This window comes from Equus przewalskii, chromosome 4 (assembly GCF_037783145.1).
Source record: "Equus przewalskii isolate Varuska chromosome 4, EquPr2, whole genome shotgun sequence".
Lineage (NCBI taxonomy): Eukaryota > Metazoa > Chordata > Mammalia > Perissodactyla > Equidae > Equus > Equus przewalskii.
The window spans coordinates 4,274,699-4,294,749 of record NC_091834.1 but is presented as its reverse complement, the minus strand read 5'-3'; the positions used below and the strand labels follow the sequence as shown (position 1 = coordinate 4,294,749).

Genomic DNA, 20,051 nt, shown 5'->3' with positions numbered 1-20,051 from the left:
GTGGGCTCTAAACGCCAGTAAATATAGTGCTGCAGGTAGAGGGTTCCCCAGAACACCACCCTCGTTAGCAAGCTCCCAGGGTGAGCAGATCACGGACTCAGCAAGGCAGGGAGCCTGCAGCCCGCTCCATATTGAATCACCTGCCTTAATGGTTGGGTACATGATTTTGCCTTCTTTCACCGAATGTTGCATCCTTCTTTTACTTTGGTATATGATTTCCAGACTAATCAAGAATTGCCTGTGTCAGTTGTTCCTATTCTGAGGATACAGCATATAGCTGTCACTTCATCATCCTCAGTTGCTAGAATTAGCTGTTGCTCCCCCTGGTGCCATCTCCCGCAGCATCTCTCTCTCTCTCTCTCAGGGGGCTCTGGGTGTTTGTGCCACATTTAACAGTGGGAGGCACATTCTTCCTTTCTGAAGTGAGAGTATGATTAATCTCAGGGCAAATTCTGGTGCTCCATCTCGGTGAGAGTGGTCTTGGTTTTGCCATCAACATTTAAGGGAAATGAACTGATGTTTTTGCCCCCTTCCGTTTGAGACACGTAGTATCAAGAATGAGCATTTCACCTTGGGTAGGATTCTCCTATCTGGGAATGATCCTTGCAATAGCCTGGAGACTGTGTGAATACCGGATAATAATAAATACCGTCATCCCTAAGTATCCCCCCTTACCAAAATCCACACGTGCTCAAGTCCCTTATATAAAACGATGTAGCATTTGCATATAACCTACACACATCCTCCTGTATACTTGAAATCATCTCTAGGTTACTTCTAATACCTAATACAATGTAAATGTTATGTAAATATTTGTTATACTGTATTATTTAGGGAATCATGACCAGAAAAAGTCTGTACGTGTTCAGTACAGGCACAACCGTCATAGGCCTTTCGATCAGATGAGCAGTTGGCTGAATCCGCGGATATGGAACCCACAGATATGGTGGGCCGACTATAATAGTAATAAATAATAATAGTATCCATACTTATGATAAGTAGTAACAGTAATAGTAGTAGTAAAATCATGGCATTTCGCGAATGCTTTGTAGGTGTGAGCACTCTGAGGAAGGCCCTGTCATCCGACTTTTTATCTATAAGAGATAAACATTAGGTGTCTACAAAGACCCTGGATGCCTAGTGCTTAATTTCCCTTAGTCACTCTTGAAACATCTGGACAAGTCCATCAAAGTCATCTCTTTCCAACTTCTCAAACACACATCCTGCAAGCTGAGAATATCCTTGATTTCAAGTTCAAAGAAAAAGACTAAATGTGAGATTTTAGACGCTTAGCCTGGCGCTGCTGAAGGCTCCCACTTTCCATAACTCACCATCAAAGAGAAGAGCTGCACAGTCAGTAAGGTACTCAGAGGAGAACCCAGGGACAAAGGACTTGGAAAGAGCTGTGAGCAGGGTTTTGGGTTTTCTGTTTTCTTTATCCTTTAGCAGTACCCCACAAAGCAGAATTTCCAAATGGAGCGATATGCCATGGAGGTGAATATTGGCCAAGCAGCTGCTTCATTTTGTTCGTTTGTTTGTTCCCATCTTTGGTGGCAGCCAAAATTTGTATTTTGAAAGCATGAATCATACATGACTCCTTGCTATCTGTGTCTCTGTGAGATAGAGAGAGTGAAAGAGAGAGGGCTTTGCTCGCTCACTGTTAATAAATGTTTATGTCTGCCCAGCTAGCCTGGTTACCCTCAGCTTGGAAAGGCATAAATCACTGGCTTCTGTCAACCCTGGAATTGACCTGCAGATTAAATGCAGATCACTGTGAGATAGGTGCTGTTCCATGTATTTTTTATTTTTAAGAAATCTTCCCACTCTGATTGCTGTGCCTGCACCTGCTAATCTTTTCTATTTATTACCCTAGTTCACCGTATGGATAGTAAAGAATTCCAGATTACTCCCTCTACACATTTATGTCAACTTGTGTTGAGAAGTAAACCAGCTCTAAATGACACAGATTCAGTTATGAAGGTTTGTCCTTTAGAATAGGCTGTGATTTGATCACATGGACTTAAAAGAAATTCCCTTAAAAAGTAATTTATTAAATTTTGCAAATTTATGCCAAGCATTGGGAGTAACTAAGTATACAGAATTTAGAAGGGTCATATCTTATTCTTCTCTCTACAGCCACTTCCAGTTAGACAGACAGCTTCCTCTTCATTTACTCGTGATAAATATCCAATAATAATGTCAATTTTCCCAGTTTAACAAACACCAAAAAAGCCCTAATGAAGACAACAGCCATTTGGTAAATCAACAACCCATTAAGGGGAAACATTAAGTCAGAACAAGAGAGTCTATTAATTTTCTTATAACTCTTGTGCATTATGCGTTTGCCAAATTCATTGTCCCAGTGGACACTAGGCAAATTTGCAGTCCTGAATCAGAATTGGAGCTTTCATTCTGGGATTCCACTGTCACCCGTCTAACGCTATTGTCGCAAATCGTTGAATCGTTAATGGAGAATAAACATCGTTATGTCCAAATTATGAAAAAAATGTAAATTAATTTGTCTGAAAATTTAAAGTCTTAACGCAAGTTAAGGATAATGGAAAAAATCTGAGACAAATGGTAAAAGGGCTGATCATATCCAAAGCAGAATTCATTTTCAAATGTGCCTTTTGGTAATGTAATCCCCTGGCAGAGCAATACCTGCCTACTATAATGCCCGACTTGTCTGCCAGAAATTGAGCACCCCAGAAGAAGGTTTCAACAATCCATTCAGTGATTTTCTTTTTTTAGAGTGTCAGGACAAACAGGAGGAAGTCAGATAGGCTTTCCAGAAATGTGCTTTGCAAATCACTCTGCTGGAAACTATCTGGTCTGTAACTTGAGGGGTTTGAGTCCTGATTTTCTAATGAGGATAAACCCGAGCTCAGTTAGACTTGTGGCTAGTCCGTGTTCCCATGTCTTTTCCTATTAAGAATCGGAATGTTAACTATGATTTTCTGGCCAGATTCCAGCCTGGTTAATTGCATGCTGTCTACCTCAATTCCCTTTGCTTGGGATGTTCTTCACTTTCGATTGCCTTGCTCTCAATGTCATGTTTCCCCCAAGAGGTGGGTACATGATATTGTAGAATGAGCCAGAATATAATTTGTTAAGCAAATAAGAGTACTTTGGGGATGAAGGGTTAAGCATGAGTAGTGTGCTTTTCACTATTTTCCCCCAATGTGGCCTATTTGTATAGTAATTAATGTGGAATAGCATTAGTGAAACATGGAATTGAGCCAAATCACCATGACAAGAGTGGCAATAACACAGAAACAAATAATTTTGAAAAACTCTGCTGAAAATAACCATTCATACGAATCCCCAGAGCCTGCCTACCCAATGCACCATTTTCGTTTGTTTTTGGTCTGAAGCTGACACATTTAATCACTAATTAAGTTAACAAAATATTCAGTGAGTGAAATTTATTTTATTCTCTATGATCATCAAAAGCGTAGTAACATTTTCCATCATCTTTGTACCTAGCACAGCACAGGGCACAATAACTTGCATAGTGACGCTCATTAAAGTAAAGTTTGTTAAAGGAATGAATGAAAATGGAGCAGAAAAGGGGAAGGCATTAACATTAACTGATTTCTAAGATTGACCACCATTTAGTAGGCATGTTACCTACTACCTGTGATCTACTGCAAGTTGTCTCATCTCATCTTCACAATAAGCCCCATTTCACAGATGGAAAAACAGTGTCTCAACGGCAAACGGCTTCCCCAAGATGAAACAGCTTTGATTTTCATGGCCAAGTATGTTTTGCCATAAAGCTCGGCCCTTTCATTCCTTGGTATCATGCAGCCTCCCGTGTTGTGCCTGGCATCCTCGGCCTTAATTTGAGGAGGCAAGTCTGAAAAGCTCAGACACTGTGAAAGTCAAGTTGATCCCATAGACAAGGTTAACAAGTGCCCTATGGAATTTACGTTGTTACTTTTCCTCTCATTACTCCAATTCAGATCCGTCACTATTGCCATTTTAGAGTTGTCATAACTGTTGCCAAGTAATTATACACGTGTCACAAAATATACCCTAAATTGAATCTTTATAAATCTTAGTACAAAGTGGTTCAAATGTGAACACTTAATGAATCCAGAAAATAATGAGGAAAAAATACTCTTTAAGCTCCCTCAAATTCACTCACCGTGGCTGAATCTATTGTGTTGACTAGGGAAAATGCACTTCAGCCCTCCCGCACCTGGACGGTGTTCATAGCCAAGTTTTGAGTTCTTTAACTGGCATTAAATTACCCAGCATTGAATGTGTGGAAAAGGACAGAAATTCATTTTGCCTCATGAGAGACATCATTCTCTTCTTATTTTGATTTTTTTATAGCATGAAAGTCTGTCCCTTTAAAGACCATTGAACCAGGATGTAGGAAATACTCACTTCTATGTGATAATAGCCATAGCATAGTGAAGGACCTAGGAAACACAATGATATGCAGGCTATAATTCAGTCAATTTCCAGTCACTCAGTCACACATCTCACTTTAATCCGGAAACTCAAATACCAATATATTTTATTTCCAGCCAGACAGTGGCTAAGGCTAATTTATGGCTTTGCCAACAATGCCATTTTAATTAATTTTATTCATCTTATTTCTCTTTCCTCTGCTCCTCATAGCTCATCTGTTTGCATTGCCTAGATTTTAATTAAAAAACCTCTCCTCTCTAAGGAGCAATCTGAAGTGGCAAAAATAATCACTTAAAATATTACAGTCATTAAAAAATTGGCTGTGGTGGAAGCCATGCATTTTCAATTTTCCTACAAATGATGTTTTAGCTTCCTTTTAAAGTGCACTTTGTATCTCAATTGTCTGCCACCAGCCAGCTTGGCTATCAAAAATGGTCTTCCAGCTGGGTGGGCTGAGTGACAACTCCTTAATGGAGGAAATGGATGGCTCTCTGCTCCTGTGGAGGAGAAGGGTTACCAGGCAGATTTCATTCCATCTGCCACCAGCGCTCTGCAAGCTGGCATGGCCCAAATGCCCAGTATCCTCATCCCAACAAAAAGGATACCGTCGCAAAATAAATTGTAAGGCTACAGATGTCTGAAAGAATCATCAGGGCCATTAGACCCCAGGGAGATAATATTAAGAGGTGCCTCGGTGTTCATCTTTGATGAAAACTTAATTAAACTATGGCGGAGGCCATTGCAAGTACTTTTACAAGTACAGAGGTGAAGTCATTAACATTTTCAGCAGAGTGCAGGGAGCAACCTTAGAAAAACGCCATCCTGAATTGTGGCCAAGGGCCTGTTACAGTGAGGAATTTGCAGTGATGTTTCCTGTTGATGCTTTTCTGAATGGCAAATTCTTGTCACTTAGTTACACTGTGTTCTACTTTCCAAGGAAAGGGAACCCATTTAACAGCAAAATAGGAAAATATTTTTGATTAACAAATGGAAACAAATAAGGACTATAGTTAAGGGATTTTTAAAAATCGGAGATCTGCTAATACTTAGAAGTATAAAGTGTATGTCACTGATCAATGCTAAAATAATAAAACCAAGTAAAAATAATTGTGATTAATATCATAACTAATGTACATTAGTAGGGCTAGAAATAGAAAGAAATACCTAGAGTCATCTGCAGAATTTATGCTTTTATTTTACCAAAAATAAATGCTTAGTTACCTGATATATACTCACCATAAGTCAGTCAAAATCTATGACTCAGGAAGTCACATGGTGTTTATAATCATTTGCTCCAGAAAACCTGATAGATTTTTACTATACTCAAAATAGTCCTGAATTCAAGCTCATGTGTCTCACAAAGCTCCACATTTAACTGTCTTTTGAAGTCGTTTAGATTTTAATTGTTATTGCGCATAAGTAATATGAGTTTGAATAGATGCTGAACAAAAACAGCTGGGTATTAAAATCAATGAGAGCAATTTCCTGAAATTCTTTTCATACTTTTAATGCACATTTTGTTTGGGTTTTTAGCAAACTATATTGATGTTAAACAATGCAAGTTCATCTGTAAGAAAAGTGGCGACAGACATCTTGCATTATTAAGTTTTGCTGTCTTAGGAGAATGTTTGGTAGTCTGCCAAAATTTGGAGGGCTTTTAAAGTTCTAATTGATGGTTCTATCTGCCCTGAAAATGAATGAATGTTTGCGGTATTTTTATCAGATTGTATTGTGGGGCATATTTCTTTACATTTTACTAAAGGTTTTAAGCTGATCTGAAGAATGTTAATAACTATTCTAACGAGAAACACAATTAAAAATAGATTTAAATACTCTTCTATTTCTCTGTCACCTACTGCTTAGAGTATGGAATGTAATCGTTTATTTTTGGGGGAAAGTACATATTCAGAAATAAAACAACAATTATTGTATAGTACTTAGAAGTTTCAGAAAAACACTTCTGTATATTGTTATAATATTATTGTGCTTCTAACAGGGTCTCTAGGGAGTAGATTCTCCAGTGTGAGAAACTGAGGCCTCGAAGGGTTAAATGACTTAGGCAAAACTGTGTAGCCATTAAGCGGAGAAAATGCACGGGAACGGGCCTTCTGATTCCAATCCCCAAACTCCTTGAGGATGGGTCACAACTGAGCCTTCATTCCTTGTCATCCTGATGGTTTTTGGTTTCCAGTATCTGGTTCTTTTCCAGCCTTAACCTCCTCAATTCCTGTAAGTGTTGAATTAATTGAGGTAGATTCTAGGAGAAGGTTCAAGCAACCTCTGAGCAAGCAGGCCATGGATTCCCATTCGGAGGCAGAGATGCGAAATCAGACAAGCGGAGGCCACGGACTCTACCTCAGTCGAAATGCACTGAGGCTTAAATTCTTAGTTTGGAGAGCATCTAGGAAACCAGGCCAGTGTAAGACATTGAGCCCCCCATGAGCAATCCTGAAAGAGAACTAGCACAAGACTCTAGCTTGCCTTGTAATTGATTTAGGAATCCTCAGAATGAGACACAGGTTCTTAAATCCAGGGTCTATACATAATTGACTTCTCAGTAGACCCATTCCTGCCCAAATGTCTCAGGAATTCACCAGTTTCACACAAACTATCCCCTATTTATGGTCCTACTGTTACCTCGCTGGCTTGTGTTACCCTCACTCCAAACTTTGAAAACAGTGGGTCCTACACAGAATGGCTGAGGCAGAAATCCTATCGTGATCGCCTTAGCATGGTGGGGAGCGGAGCAAGCCGTCTGCAGCTGTGGGTGGGTTCTGTGCGTCTCCAGGCCCTGGTACCCAGAAAATGGCAGCCCTGTCTTGCTAAGAGATGGGGGGGGTTGAGTCACCTCCCACTGAGCTGTGACTGTTTACTTTGGGTGTGTCACAACGTGTCTTTGGTAGTGTGGCACTCTACTCAGACCGTGAAGAAGAGAATATTCCAAGAGCACTCCTTCTCCCCCTCCATACCCAGGAACATCGGGCCTGTTTGGGAAGGGAGAATAGACCTAACTATGAATCTTCCCTTCCACCCGACAGACAGGATTCGGATATTTCCGGTGCAGAGACCGACACTGACTGATGTAACCACCGCCCTGTTTGTTTGAATTTAGATTGGCATTGAGTATTGTTCTCTTACTGCAAGTTGGTAAAGAACAGTTCTTTCCCTATAGAAATGCTAAAACTATGTCAAAAACTATACCATTCTGTCCTCCTGGAAACCTGCCAAGGACGGATCCTCCTAGTTTTTAGATCCCACCAGTGTGAAAATTGGTTAGCATTCAATTAAAATGAGTATTAATTTTTTTCAGATTGCTTTCTTTATGCTCAATGTGGTAGATATTACTTGTGTTTCATATGCTGGCACTGTTACAGTTATAGTGACAAAAAGGTACTTTTGGTAGCGACTTTTCAGTGGGTGCACAATTTCAAATGTACTATTCAACTACCAAAGGTATTTGGTGACAGCAAAATAATTAACAAGAAGATCTCTTAAAATATATTTTTATTTTTCTAAAACGTCAACTCATTTTAATTTTGTGAAACAAGCTTAACAGAATGCTATCCAGTTTTATAATTTTTTTTTTTTCTGAAGAATATTCACCCTGAGCTAACATCTCTTGCCAGTCTTCCTCTTTTTTTGCTTGAGGAAGATTAGCCCTATGCTAACATCTGTGCTGGTCTTCCTCTACTTTTTATATGTGGAACACCATCGAAGCATGGCTGGTGAGTGGAGTAAGTTCACACCTGGCATCCAAACCCATGAACCGGGGCCACCAAAGCGGAGTGCAGAGAACTTCAACCACTCGGCCACAGGGCTGGACCCATGATTTGTTTTTTGACAATAAATTTTCCATTTCAACTAAATTAAAATGTGCGTCAAATATCTTAATAGTATAAATCTTGGAAGAGTAGCAAAACAATTATTTATAACACGGAGTCTTAAAATATTAACACACAATTCTGAGGTCAATGGAACCAAAACTGAAATAGTTAAATTGGTGGTGAGCCAGAAATGACCAGGGTTTCATGTTAAGCAAGCCATTCTTTTTATTACCCAAATATATTCTTTTAAATTGTAGTATAAATGGTCTGTTTTCACGTGTATAGATATTCATATGTGCCATTTCCTTAGACGTTGGTTAAATGTGTCATTTGCATTGCTGTCAGAGCCCTCCTATTAATTCCAGATAAATGTAGACGACAGTTTTTCAGGATTCCAAATGTAAAGATAATTGTGAAAACCATGATGTAGAGCTCAGCAGATTTATTGTTAGGAAAATGATCTTCATTATTCTAGTTCCATTATGTTTACAGGATAACAGTAGAGGGTCCTTGGGTTTGTCATCACTTGACAGTTTCTATTTACTGTTAAATAAACTGAATCCTGGTTTCAAGCAACCTGTGTGGGTTAAGAATCGCATTTCATGAGGTCAGTGTAGCATCTGTGAAAAGTCTGTATTCATTGTGGTGTGAAGAAGGTTCTGGGGCATGTGTGCCACACACTACAGTATTTTCTGAGATGATGACAGCCCAGTGGATATGCTTAATCCTAGCACTGTAAAGTGACCCCCCAAGGTCGTATGCTCCAACTCTCTTGAACTTCTGGAAGCTTCTGGCAGCTTTGTTTACACTTTCCATATAGTGCTCTGGTTCTTCCCTCAATTGATTTTACCAGCTTTACCCAGTTTAATTGTCATAAAACATTTCTTTGCACACCTCACTCCCCTGTTTTAGGACACCACTGCCAACAGAATAACGTAGAGATCTCTTAGACCACCATTTAAGATCCTTCACTGTCGGCTCCAGTCTAATTCTCAAAGTCACGCCTACTTATCACCTTTGTCATTCATTCATATTTGTCATCCAACTTGGAGTTTTATCCATCATCTAAAGCCAGTTGAAGACCTGGTCATCCACGAAGCCTACTCATCTAGACAAGCCCTGGATACAGGGATTCCTACCTTCTCTCACCCGTTAGCACTTACCACATGCTCCCTGGCATTGAGACCTATCTTCCATGTATCTCAACTAGACTGGGATTTTTCGACAGCAAAGATTATGTATTATTACACTGCATTATAAACCCCTTCCCCCAGTACCTTCCTTGATGCCTTCTACATCATAAGTTCTCCATAAAAGGTTGGTTGATTACCTGAAAAGGCATACCCAGATCATTCATTCATTCATGTATTGAATTATTGAAGAAATGTTTTTGAATTCCTGCTATATGCCAAGCACTGTGCTAAGACCTGGAATATAGCAGGGAACAAAATGGGCATGATCTCTGCCCTGTAGAACCTACAGTCACTGGGCCTCGCTGATATTTTCCGTCCAATTATGTTTCTTCATTTCTGTTTCATTTTAAGAGTGTATAAAGTGTAAAAGAATGTTTGATCTTTCATTTATTATCATTTCTCTATATGTGACTTATTACTAGTGAGAAAACTAGTGTTCTTTCGGAGAATAACAAAGTTTGTGATTTCCCAGCTCCTTACTGGGGGCGTCATGCACTTCTTAGGTCTGGTCGGAAGCTTTTACTCAAAAGCTAGCTGAGAATATATGATCATATCAGGGATTACTTTGACCTTTTCTGTATTCCATGTTTTGATTAGCTGGCTATTCTACTCATATCCCATTTAAAGACAAATTGTGAAAGGCTTGAATGGCAAGCCAGAAATATATGGAATATTGAAAAGGTCAGTGTGATTTAGCCCATAACCACAGTATTGAAAACATGGGACAAGTCATTATCACACTGAATTCCCCAACAAGGACTGTGGTAAAGATGGGAAATTGTTCCAATTAAAATATTCTTGTTTCTTACTGAAAGCTGAGGTGGCAAAGCTCAAATGGCCTCTTGACTCCTTTTTTGTGATAACTTAATAAGTTAGAAAGAAATTGTAATTGAATTAAACAAGACAGAAAAAGGAGTAACAAGCTCTTTTGAGTTGAGAGTCCATCGTAGAGGGAATAATATAATGACTTTTCTAAAATCTCTAATTATACATGAGTAAGACATTTACAGCTACAGAACCAATTCAACAGCCACCCCATGCTCTCTTTTTATCTACAGCATAGCTGTCAGTCAGATGGGAACTCCATTTATTTCCATGGAAATGAAGGCAGTGAGTTTAATTTTGCAACCACCCGGGATGTAGATCTTTCTTCAGAGGATATTCAAGAGCAATGGTCAGAAGAATTTGAGAGCCAGCCTACAGGGTAAGTAATTGCGTCTCCCATGCTGTGTGTAGCACTTACATTTATTCCGCTGGACAGATTTTAAATGCATATTGTTAAATAGCAAAAGCATGCTTAAGTCAATACTGGTGATTCTTATCATAGGCAAGCTGAAAGGGTCACACTTATTCTATAACATTCCTTATTAAGTAATCAACTATTTTTATGCATATTAAAAATTGGTGATTGCAAATACCTCTTAACTTCAGCCACTTATATATTATCTTTGTTTATTCTGCTTTTACTGGGAGAAGGGTTTTTTTTTTCAATGTGTATAGAATACAGAATTGTTCCACTACTATTATATGGAGACTTTCAATTGTCTTCCTGGGGCTGATATTTATAGATGCTGCTACTTGATTTTCAGTGGAATGTGGGTTTGAGCTATAAAAAATTTTTAAGGGGTAAAATTTATCTTTTGAGAGATTTTCAAAGGAGAAACATGGGGGTGAGGTTGACGTAGAAGAGACGGAAGCACTGTGGATAACTTGGTAGTAGTCATTTTTCGCTATTCTGAGCTGTGTGCCTTCTTCTGGGTCCTGTATCCCTAAGATGTCTCCTGGTAATTGAGCAGCATTTTCAGAAGTTCAAGTTGAAAAAAATTAATAGGTTCAGAGAATCAAACTTCATAAGGGAGTGTGAGTTGGAAGGAAATTCTGGAAATTTCCTTCTTCTCACTTGGCTTTTTTTTTCTTTTTTGCAACAAACGCATGTAATCAGAACACCAAGTCCTGTTGTCTAATGTATGTTTTCTAGTACTATGATGAGAATGAATGAAATAACATTAAATTTAATTTCATAATGAATATGAAATAGCAGTAATTTACCTCTTAACTGTGAGAAAGTTTTCCAGAACACAATATTTGAGGTGTAGTCATGTCTCTCTGATCTCAACAAATTAAATCAAAACTGGGTGGAGCTTCTAAGTGCCTGAGTGCCAAGAAGGCCAGTATTGCTCTCTTGGGCTCCCCGCTTCTTGTGCCTTGCCCAGGAACTGCATTCAGACCCAATAAGAGGGAAGTCTGGCCAGCAGCCTGAGCTGCCACGTCAGAGTCTGTCACTGTTGAAAGCTAGATTTCTACTGCGGCTCACCCAGACCTGCTCTTCACTGCCCCCAGGGAAGTCCTTCAGGGCCAGCGTGTGGCACAGACCAGGTGACCCTCTGAAGAAGGTTGACACTTTGAGCAACCCCATCCCCTCGGGGCCTACCATTGACCTCTCTGGGCCTAACATCAGTGCTCAGCCCCTTCAGTCCATGAAGGCCTTCTCCTCGAAGGTTCCTGTCACCCTTGAAGTTTCATGCCCAGTGTCACTCTGGTGTCTCCTTGAGGGACCAGCACCCACGCCTCCTCTTTTTCATCTCCAGGATCTCCCCAGGCCTGAGGCTGCTTTCCTTTGTAACCCTACACTACACAGGGCTCGTTCCACTCTCCTCGCAGGCCGAAGGGCTTTGATGGGGTCCAGAACTTTGACAACGCATGCAAGACCTCTTTAGCTCTCTTCTAGAGATAAAGAATCCATCGCCAGCATGTTGGTCCTTTCTCCCTGATACAAGAGACCAGTTCAAATTCCCTTCCTGATTATGGAGCTTGACTACCTAGGAGGGGGTCCCAAATTTTGAAGCACAAGACTTGTTGACCCACTCCTCCATCTCTTCAAGCCAGTACCGTCCATGTAGCAGTGACAAGTCATCCTCTTCAATGAGACCCACACCCGTGGGGACTCTAGTGATTACCCAGGGAAACCAAGTCCCCATCCCACTAAAGGAGAGAGAAACACAAGTTTACTCTCCAGTGGTACCATTCCACATAAATCCTAAGCCCTGTCTCTCTCTCTCTCTCTCTGCAGTAAGACTCAAAGCCTTCAAGGTCACTTACTCTTATTCTTTTGGGAAGAGAGAAAATTTATTTTTACCTGTGGCCTTCATATCCTCTCCCAGAATGCCCTCTTCCTTTTTTTTTTTTTTTTAAGCTTGTAGTGTCATCAAATCCTGTTTATAAAAGAACAAAAGAAATGCTCTTCTGGATAGACCAATGGTCCATCCAGCTCTCTGCTAGCAGCAGTAGAGACGTAGTACAGACACACAGAAAAACCCTTTGTGAGTTAAGTTTAGAAAGAAATCGGTATGGTATTAGAAGAAACCAAACATATTTTAGAAAATTATCGTACTAGTCCAGAGACATAGCTGGCAAAAAAGTATATTCCAATTAACAGATCGTGCATTCCGTTTTCACAGAGTGCTAAGGATTTAAGAGAATTTCTGGCTAAACCAAATCATTCATCCTCCAAAACAAAAGAGAACTGAAAGTATTTATGCCTGAAAAGAAGAGTGGAAGTCAATATGGACACAGGGGCATCAGAGCACGTTGCATTCACTCTTGGACTCAGGTGGTTTCTGTCCTGCTCTTTACACGCGTCTCAGGACCCAAGATACATCAGGGTTTTGTCACAGTTAAGAGGCTGATGCTTTCGGGCCATGGAATTGTCAGCAGCTTTCTGTCCCAATAACAGGGAATAATGTGCTTGACAAAAAGCACCTGTGCCACTCTAATTGGGATACAATTAATTCGTCTGAGTTCCAAAGGCCGTTTAATTGTTCTAGCAACCACACCTTAGGTTGCTTTGCAGCTTTCCCTCTAGGGCACCAGGCCACACCCCCAGAATGACCTCACCTGTGCTCTCCTCTGATGGCTCAGTCATCAAGTTGGTCTTACGTGATAAAGGTGTTAAAGGGTAATGACAGGGCCTGGTATTTTCTGTTTGGGGTGATGATAAAAATGCTGGTTTCATCCGTGGCGGTGTGTACGCGCGTGTATGTGTGTGTCCACTGCCCACACCCACCAGTCGCAAATGTGGCTTTATTGGTCTAGGTAAGAATGCTGTCATAATAATTTTTAATCACAGCTTCAGGGAAAAAAAATCATGTCACAAAATCAAATTAATGTGAAGTATTTTTACCTATGGTAAGACCTGACAAAGACAAACAGATTAGGAATTTGGTAGGGAAATTCTCGATGTGTTTTGTTTTCTCAGCAAGGTTTACTGAATATTTGTCATTATTCTCCTCCACCATCACCACCCACACAATTTATCATCATAAGCTCACCTACAAAATAGATAGAAAACATAGATGATAAATCTTTATTCAAGAATGACCAATCGAATTGATTGAATTCTATAGTTTTGAGGTGACTTTTTTAATTTAAAAATTAAATTATTAATGTGCATATAATATTTTCATCTCTTAACTATGTTTTCCTCCCATAAGAGTGACGAGAGAGAAAAAAGAATAAGCAGTTGTCTCTAACAATGTCTTCAAAACATTTCATATGAATAGCAAGAAAGAAAAGAAAGCCGTTAAGTCATTATGACTTTTTTTTGGAACCCGCCTTCCCAAATATCCCTGTTTTCCTAGTATTTGAATCAAAGTATTTGATCTCAGATCACGAGGATGCAGGAGTTGTTTGCCTTTCATATCACAAAGCTGTCCCCACTCCAACGTTGATAGGTTCATTTTTTTTTAAGTGTGGTTTTAAAGGTTTTTTTCTTTTTTCCTAAAAAAGACACAGCTGTTACTTCAGCAAGAAAAAAACTAATAGATACACTGATAATTTATGTGAGTCTGTCTAAACTTTGGCTTAGCCTTGCAAACACATCATTTAATTAGCAACTACCATGTCTCATCCAGCTGAGGCTGTCTTCAGGTGAGAGAGGGCTTTGCAGAAAAACACATTGCTTTTATATGGCATCTGTATACTTCTCTTTCATCCCCAATGCAGACATTATATGTTTGTACTATTCAAATACCTTGTTTAAAAATCTATTTTATTCCTGTTACCAGAGTATTCATGTTAAAGAGAAACTCCACAAATGTAATGTGTTGGAATAATTGAATCAAGACAGCATGCTCCAGTCTTCCCAATTGCCCCAAATTCTTGGAAATTACAGAAAAAGAGCAAATGAATCTATAATGACACTGTAAAACAAGAAAGTGTGCCCTTGGTAGTTGGGTCAGGAATTAGGAAAGATTACGCAAAAAAGGAGAGAGGAGGAAGGGATCTGATGAAAGGAGGACACTGTAACCCAAACACATGTTGAGTATGATACTACACAAGGTGTCTCAGTGTTGCTCTGGGTCACAGATGCTGGACACAGGCATCGGGATGAGCTCTGAGGTGCTCTGTAGGGACTGTCAGGTAGGTGAGCCCTCTCCACGCCCACTTCCCAGGAACAAGCAGTGGATGTGGACACCTCGAGTGGAGAAGCAGGGTAATGCCAGGTGACTGGAAACCTCAAAGGGAATGAAGAGCCCCCACGACAGTCCCCACCACGGGCACACCCCCACCCCCAGCCCCACCCCCGTCAGTAGGCGTTTTTTGCAGCAAAACAAAGAGAGAATAGTAGAAATGAATTTAAGCAGGTGATCTAGAATCATCAATCTGGGGAAAATCAACTCCATACAAAAGAAGCATGAGGGGCCGGCCCCGTGGCTGAGTGGTTAAGTCCATGTGCTCTGCTGCAGCTGCCCAGGGTTTCGCCAGTTCAGATCCTGGGTGCGGACATGGCACCGCTTGTCAGGCCACATTGAGGCGTTGTCCCACATGCCACAACTAGAAGGACCTGCAACTAAGATATACAACTATGTACCGGGGGGATTTGGGGAGATAAAGTAGAAAAAAAAAAGCAGCATCGAACTGAGAACTAAGAGCTGAGAAAATGGAAGTAGCAGAATAAAGAAATAGAGATTTTATAAGAAGTATAACCCAGGGCTGGCCCCGTGGCATAGTGGTTGAGTTTGTGTGCTCTACCTCGGCAGCTGGGGTTCGCAGGTTCAGATCCCGGATGTGGACCTAGCACCGCTCATCAAGCCATGCTGTGGTGGCATCCCACATAAAGTAGAGGAAGATGGGCACAGATGTTAGCTCAGCAACAATCTTTCTCACACTAAAAAAGGAAGTATAATTAATATGCTCAAAAGGGTAAGAGAGTATACTGCATTTGTGAGATTAAAACAGATTTTATGAGGAAAAAAATAAAACATGAGAAAAGGAAAATATATGACTGTTGAAAGACACTTACTGGATTTTTTTCCCCTGAATATCAGAATAGGCATAGCTGAAGGACAAATTAGTGAGCTGGAAATCTGAGTCTTGATATCATCCCAAGACTTAGGGTTGTTAGATATTGGAAAAAGAGATGTAAAGTATAGGGGGGAAATTGGCACTTCTAACATTAAAAATAATAGAAATTCCAGAGGAGAGGCCCAAGGGAATATATGGAATGAAATATTCAAAGAAATAATTGAAAGAAAAGTCCTAAGATTTCAAAAGGAAGAAGAAAGAAAAGACATATTTCCTATGAAGGAAAATGTTTAGCAAGATGAATGGAAAAAAAAACCCAGTCCTAAACCATCAGGGAGAAACGTCAGAACACCGATAAAAGAGGAAATCCTAAAAGCTTCTAGGTGAGATTCATTGTACTTTCCTTAGTAGCACTGAGTGTGGGTTTAAAAAAAGTGAAGCAGTAATCTTAAAATTTGGAGAGAAAATTATTTGGAACATAAAATTCTTCTCCAGTCAAATATCATTCAAGTTTTAGGGAAAAATAAAAACGTTTTCAGACACACAGGGTTCAGAAAGTTTACCACCCTCAAACCCTCTCTGAAAGAGTTACTAGACAATTTATGCCTGAAAATTGGTCCAAGAAGAAGAGGAGCGAGTCAAGAAAGAGTCATGAGCAAGTCAAACAGTGAAGCTTGCAGTTCAGCCGAAGTAAGTGTTATTATTGGAAGATTTTAATGAAAAATTGGAGTTAAAGCCAAGAGAGCCTCAGCTTGAGAGGTACAGAGGGAGATTGACAAGAAGAGAAAGAGAATAAGGAAGTAAAATACTGCCAACGTTCTTAACTTGCTTGGAGTGAGCACTTAGATCTTGGTTAACTCGGTTAACTTGGTTAACTCTTAATGTTAATGGAAAACTTTAAGGGTAAATATGTATGTTGAAAAACTCGAATAAACCAGATATAGGCTATGTAACTACTGAAATGTTAGGTGAGCATAGAACAAACAGGACTTAATCCAGCTAATGTCAGGAAAGTGAAAAAACGTAGACAGTAAAAAGCAGGGTGAATAGAAAACAGGAAACAGGCAGAAACCGATCTAAACAAATTAGTAACACAATAAATTTGAGTGAGTTATATTCATTTAGTAAATGAGATTCTCACAGTAAGTTTTTTAAAATGGAAAACAAGCCACGTTGAAGAAGTGGGCATCTGAACATTTCAGAACATATTTATGAGAGACCCAACCTAGAATAACGCAAGAAGTTGAAAATCAAAGAAGAGAAGCTAACGTACTAGATGAATTCGACAAAAGAAGCAAGGAGGCATATTAAAATCAGATATTCAAATCAAATTTTAAGAATTCGGGTTTAAGCCTTAAAAGGGCTAAAAAGAGATATTTTAGGCAACAGTATGTGTAGAGCACTTTGCACAATGCTTGGCACATAATAAGCAATCAAAAAACTTAAAAATTAGTTATTCCAACTATAATTGCTACCAGTAATAGGATAAGACCAAAGTGGTGCTCAAAGGGAAATTAAACTCATATTAATGAGATATAAACGAAACACAAACAAAGTTAAATAGGCCAGTGAAACCTAAATTGAAGTTTCTAAAGAAACCAATGAAATGTCGTTAAGAAAAAAGACAATATTAGTTAAAATGATAATTGGATGTATTTTAAAACCGTGGAAGTGCTAACATGGAGCCGCGTAAACAGGTTGCAAGCTGGTAAAAGACGTCTATTACTTCTGACTTGTTCTGGTCTGCTTTTGACCTGGACTCTACATTGCTTTCTATTTAAGCAAATTGTTTTTTTATTTAAAAAATATAAGCAGTAAATTTTCAAATAATAAAAAAGTAAGCTCTTCCTGATTAGGTGCGTTCAAATTGTTCTGGAACTCCCTCGTAGAAATTCTAAACCCTTCTTTAATTTGCAGCACATTTACACAGCATCTTTGCTTTTGACATTGCCGTTCTTGAGCTGGTTGATAGCTTCTTCCCCGTCCAAACCAGCTGTCCACGTGAGCATCTAGGACACAGCCACTGGCTCCCTGTCCAGGAGAGGAACTCCTTTACTGAAATTTTACTTTATGGGAAAAAAGAGAATGAGATCTGAACCCTTCCAAAGTGATTTAATTCCTGACAGCTTGGCCCAACGTTAACGAGTGATAGGATTTTTCTGTGGAAGGCGTCAGAGGAGCTTGCTGGCACTGAAATGTTCAGATGCCCACTTCTTCAGCATGGCTTGTTTTCCATAGTCCTTCATCAGTAGTTGACTTGATCAACACCGGCCACAAGGTGGTCCTGAATGTCTAGGAGTTTATGTGAAGGAAGAACAGAACTCTGACCCCTCAAGAAGTGTAGCTTGGGGTTATCCATACCTGGAACGCATCCAGGAGCACTAGGGAATTGAGAATTTAATTCCTCAGGCCCAGAAGGTATGCTAAATAGTGTAATTACTTATTATTGTATTTTGAAATTTAAAAATAGAATAATGACTAAATGTGGTTTGGCGTATACATAATAAAATACTATGTGGCTTGTTTATAAATTAATTACATTAGTAAGATTATTAAGTAAAAAAAGGCAGAATACAAAAATGTCTGTATAACTATCACAACTTTTTGGAAATATACACATAAAAATATTAGAAATAAATATACTAAAATGTTAATTGTGCTTGTCTCTGGGGTAGTATGACTATCGGTGATTTTTTTTTCTTCTACTCTGTATTTTCCATTTTTTCAATAATAAGAATATTACTATCATAATAGAAAACAATTAAATAGAATTTCTTTTTTTTAACTTCAAAAAAATGTTTCCAGTTATACTTCTCTGGCATGACTTATGCAGGTGTCCTCTCCCAGGGCACAGCCATCATTTCTGTGAAAAGTCTTCCTCTCAGTAAAAAATAAAAAGCAACTAGTGGCAAATACTTCCCGTATGACGTAATACCCAGAATTCCAACACACCAGCAAGACACAGAAAAGATGCCAGAGGGCAAACAGGACTTATCCGGGGATCAAATTTCCTTTCCCATCTTTGGCCTCGCTGACCTTTTGCAAGGGTCAGAGAGAGCAATGTCTGGACTGCTAACCCGATGATTTCCACTTCTCTCCCACTGCCCGTCCTGACAGTCTTGTTCTGCTACCGTCCACACCCAATTAAGATAACTGCTTTATAAATTTGCTCTGAAGAAGCTCTTTGAAGAGATAGATTTAAAAATAGCTCATCCAAGGTTATAGAAAAAACATGTGGGCACAGACGATGGTTCCCTTAGGTCAGCCATAACCTAGTCTCTGATAGTTGATTTACTATAAAGAGATGAAAAGGTAAACTATTAGTTACATATTTTGATGGGATTGCTTGCAAAGTAGGACACACCTACAACTGACTCAAAATGTCCTTCTTAAAATTTAATGCTATCTAGTGGAATAAAACCAAGAAAAAGGCCATATGAACACAAATAAAGCAATTTTATGGTAGCTTCCTTGTTCCAGGGAACTAGTACCAAAGAATCTTACAGATAACCACTGAAAATCAAAACCGCACACAGACCCGCAATAACCACCCTCAATACAGCCCCTTCAATGTAAGATGATGCTTGTATTAAAAACAGGCTTTACATTTATTTAGAACTCTTCAGAATGGTTTGAGCATCTCTTTATTTTCTACAAATTTCTCCCTCTGTCCAGAAGAATTACGTTACCTCTGACTTAGAATACTTTTCACAGAATGCTTATAAAGCTAAAGAGGGATTTTATTTAAGCTTATAATTCAGGGTAAGTGAATTGAAGTTAGATTGACAGGCTGAGTAGGTGACATTGTATTAAATGGGTCTCTCTTTTTTTTTTTTACAAGCAAGTTAATTTTTATTAAAGCAAAACCCACTTGACCATTTAGTTAACATAAATAATAAGTTCAGGGGCCCAGAGAGATTGTGGCCAAAATCTCAAACAGTACCAAAACCCTGCAGATAGATAGGGTCCAGTGTTTCTTTCAGCTAAGTATCCCCTTGTTTAAAGACTGTTGAGCAATAACACTTTGCATACTGTACTGCAACTTTGTCCAAGATTGTTGCTTTACTAATACTACTGTGGGGAAAAAAAAACTCATTATAGTTTAGAAATTCATTTGAATTGCCACTTTGGCTTATTTTAAAGCAAAAATAGCACTCCATTTTACAGGGGAGGAAAGGAAACTAACATTGGTTGCGACCCTGTAATGTCCCAGGCAATACGTTACGTTCTCTAAACATCCTCCAGTCTACGTTCTATTTCTGACTTCTTGTGAGAAAGTTGAGTGCTTTCTACCATTCTGAACCAATGT

General features: G+C 39.3%; 1 protein-coding gene across 2 annotated transcripts in view; it reads left to right on the top strand.

The window, feature by feature from the left end:
* Positions 1-20,051, top strand: part of RELN (reelin) — a 459,315-nt gene that overhangs the window by 267,406 nt on the left and 171,858 nt on the right. For both annotated transcript variants that reach the window (XM_070617061.1, XM_070617060.1), the window contains exon 11: positions 10,498-10,643. In XM_070617061.1, the coding sequence (XP_070473162.1) occupies positions 10,498-10,643 (146 nt within the window). The remainder of the gene's footprint in view (positions 1-10,497; positions 10,644-20,051) is intronic.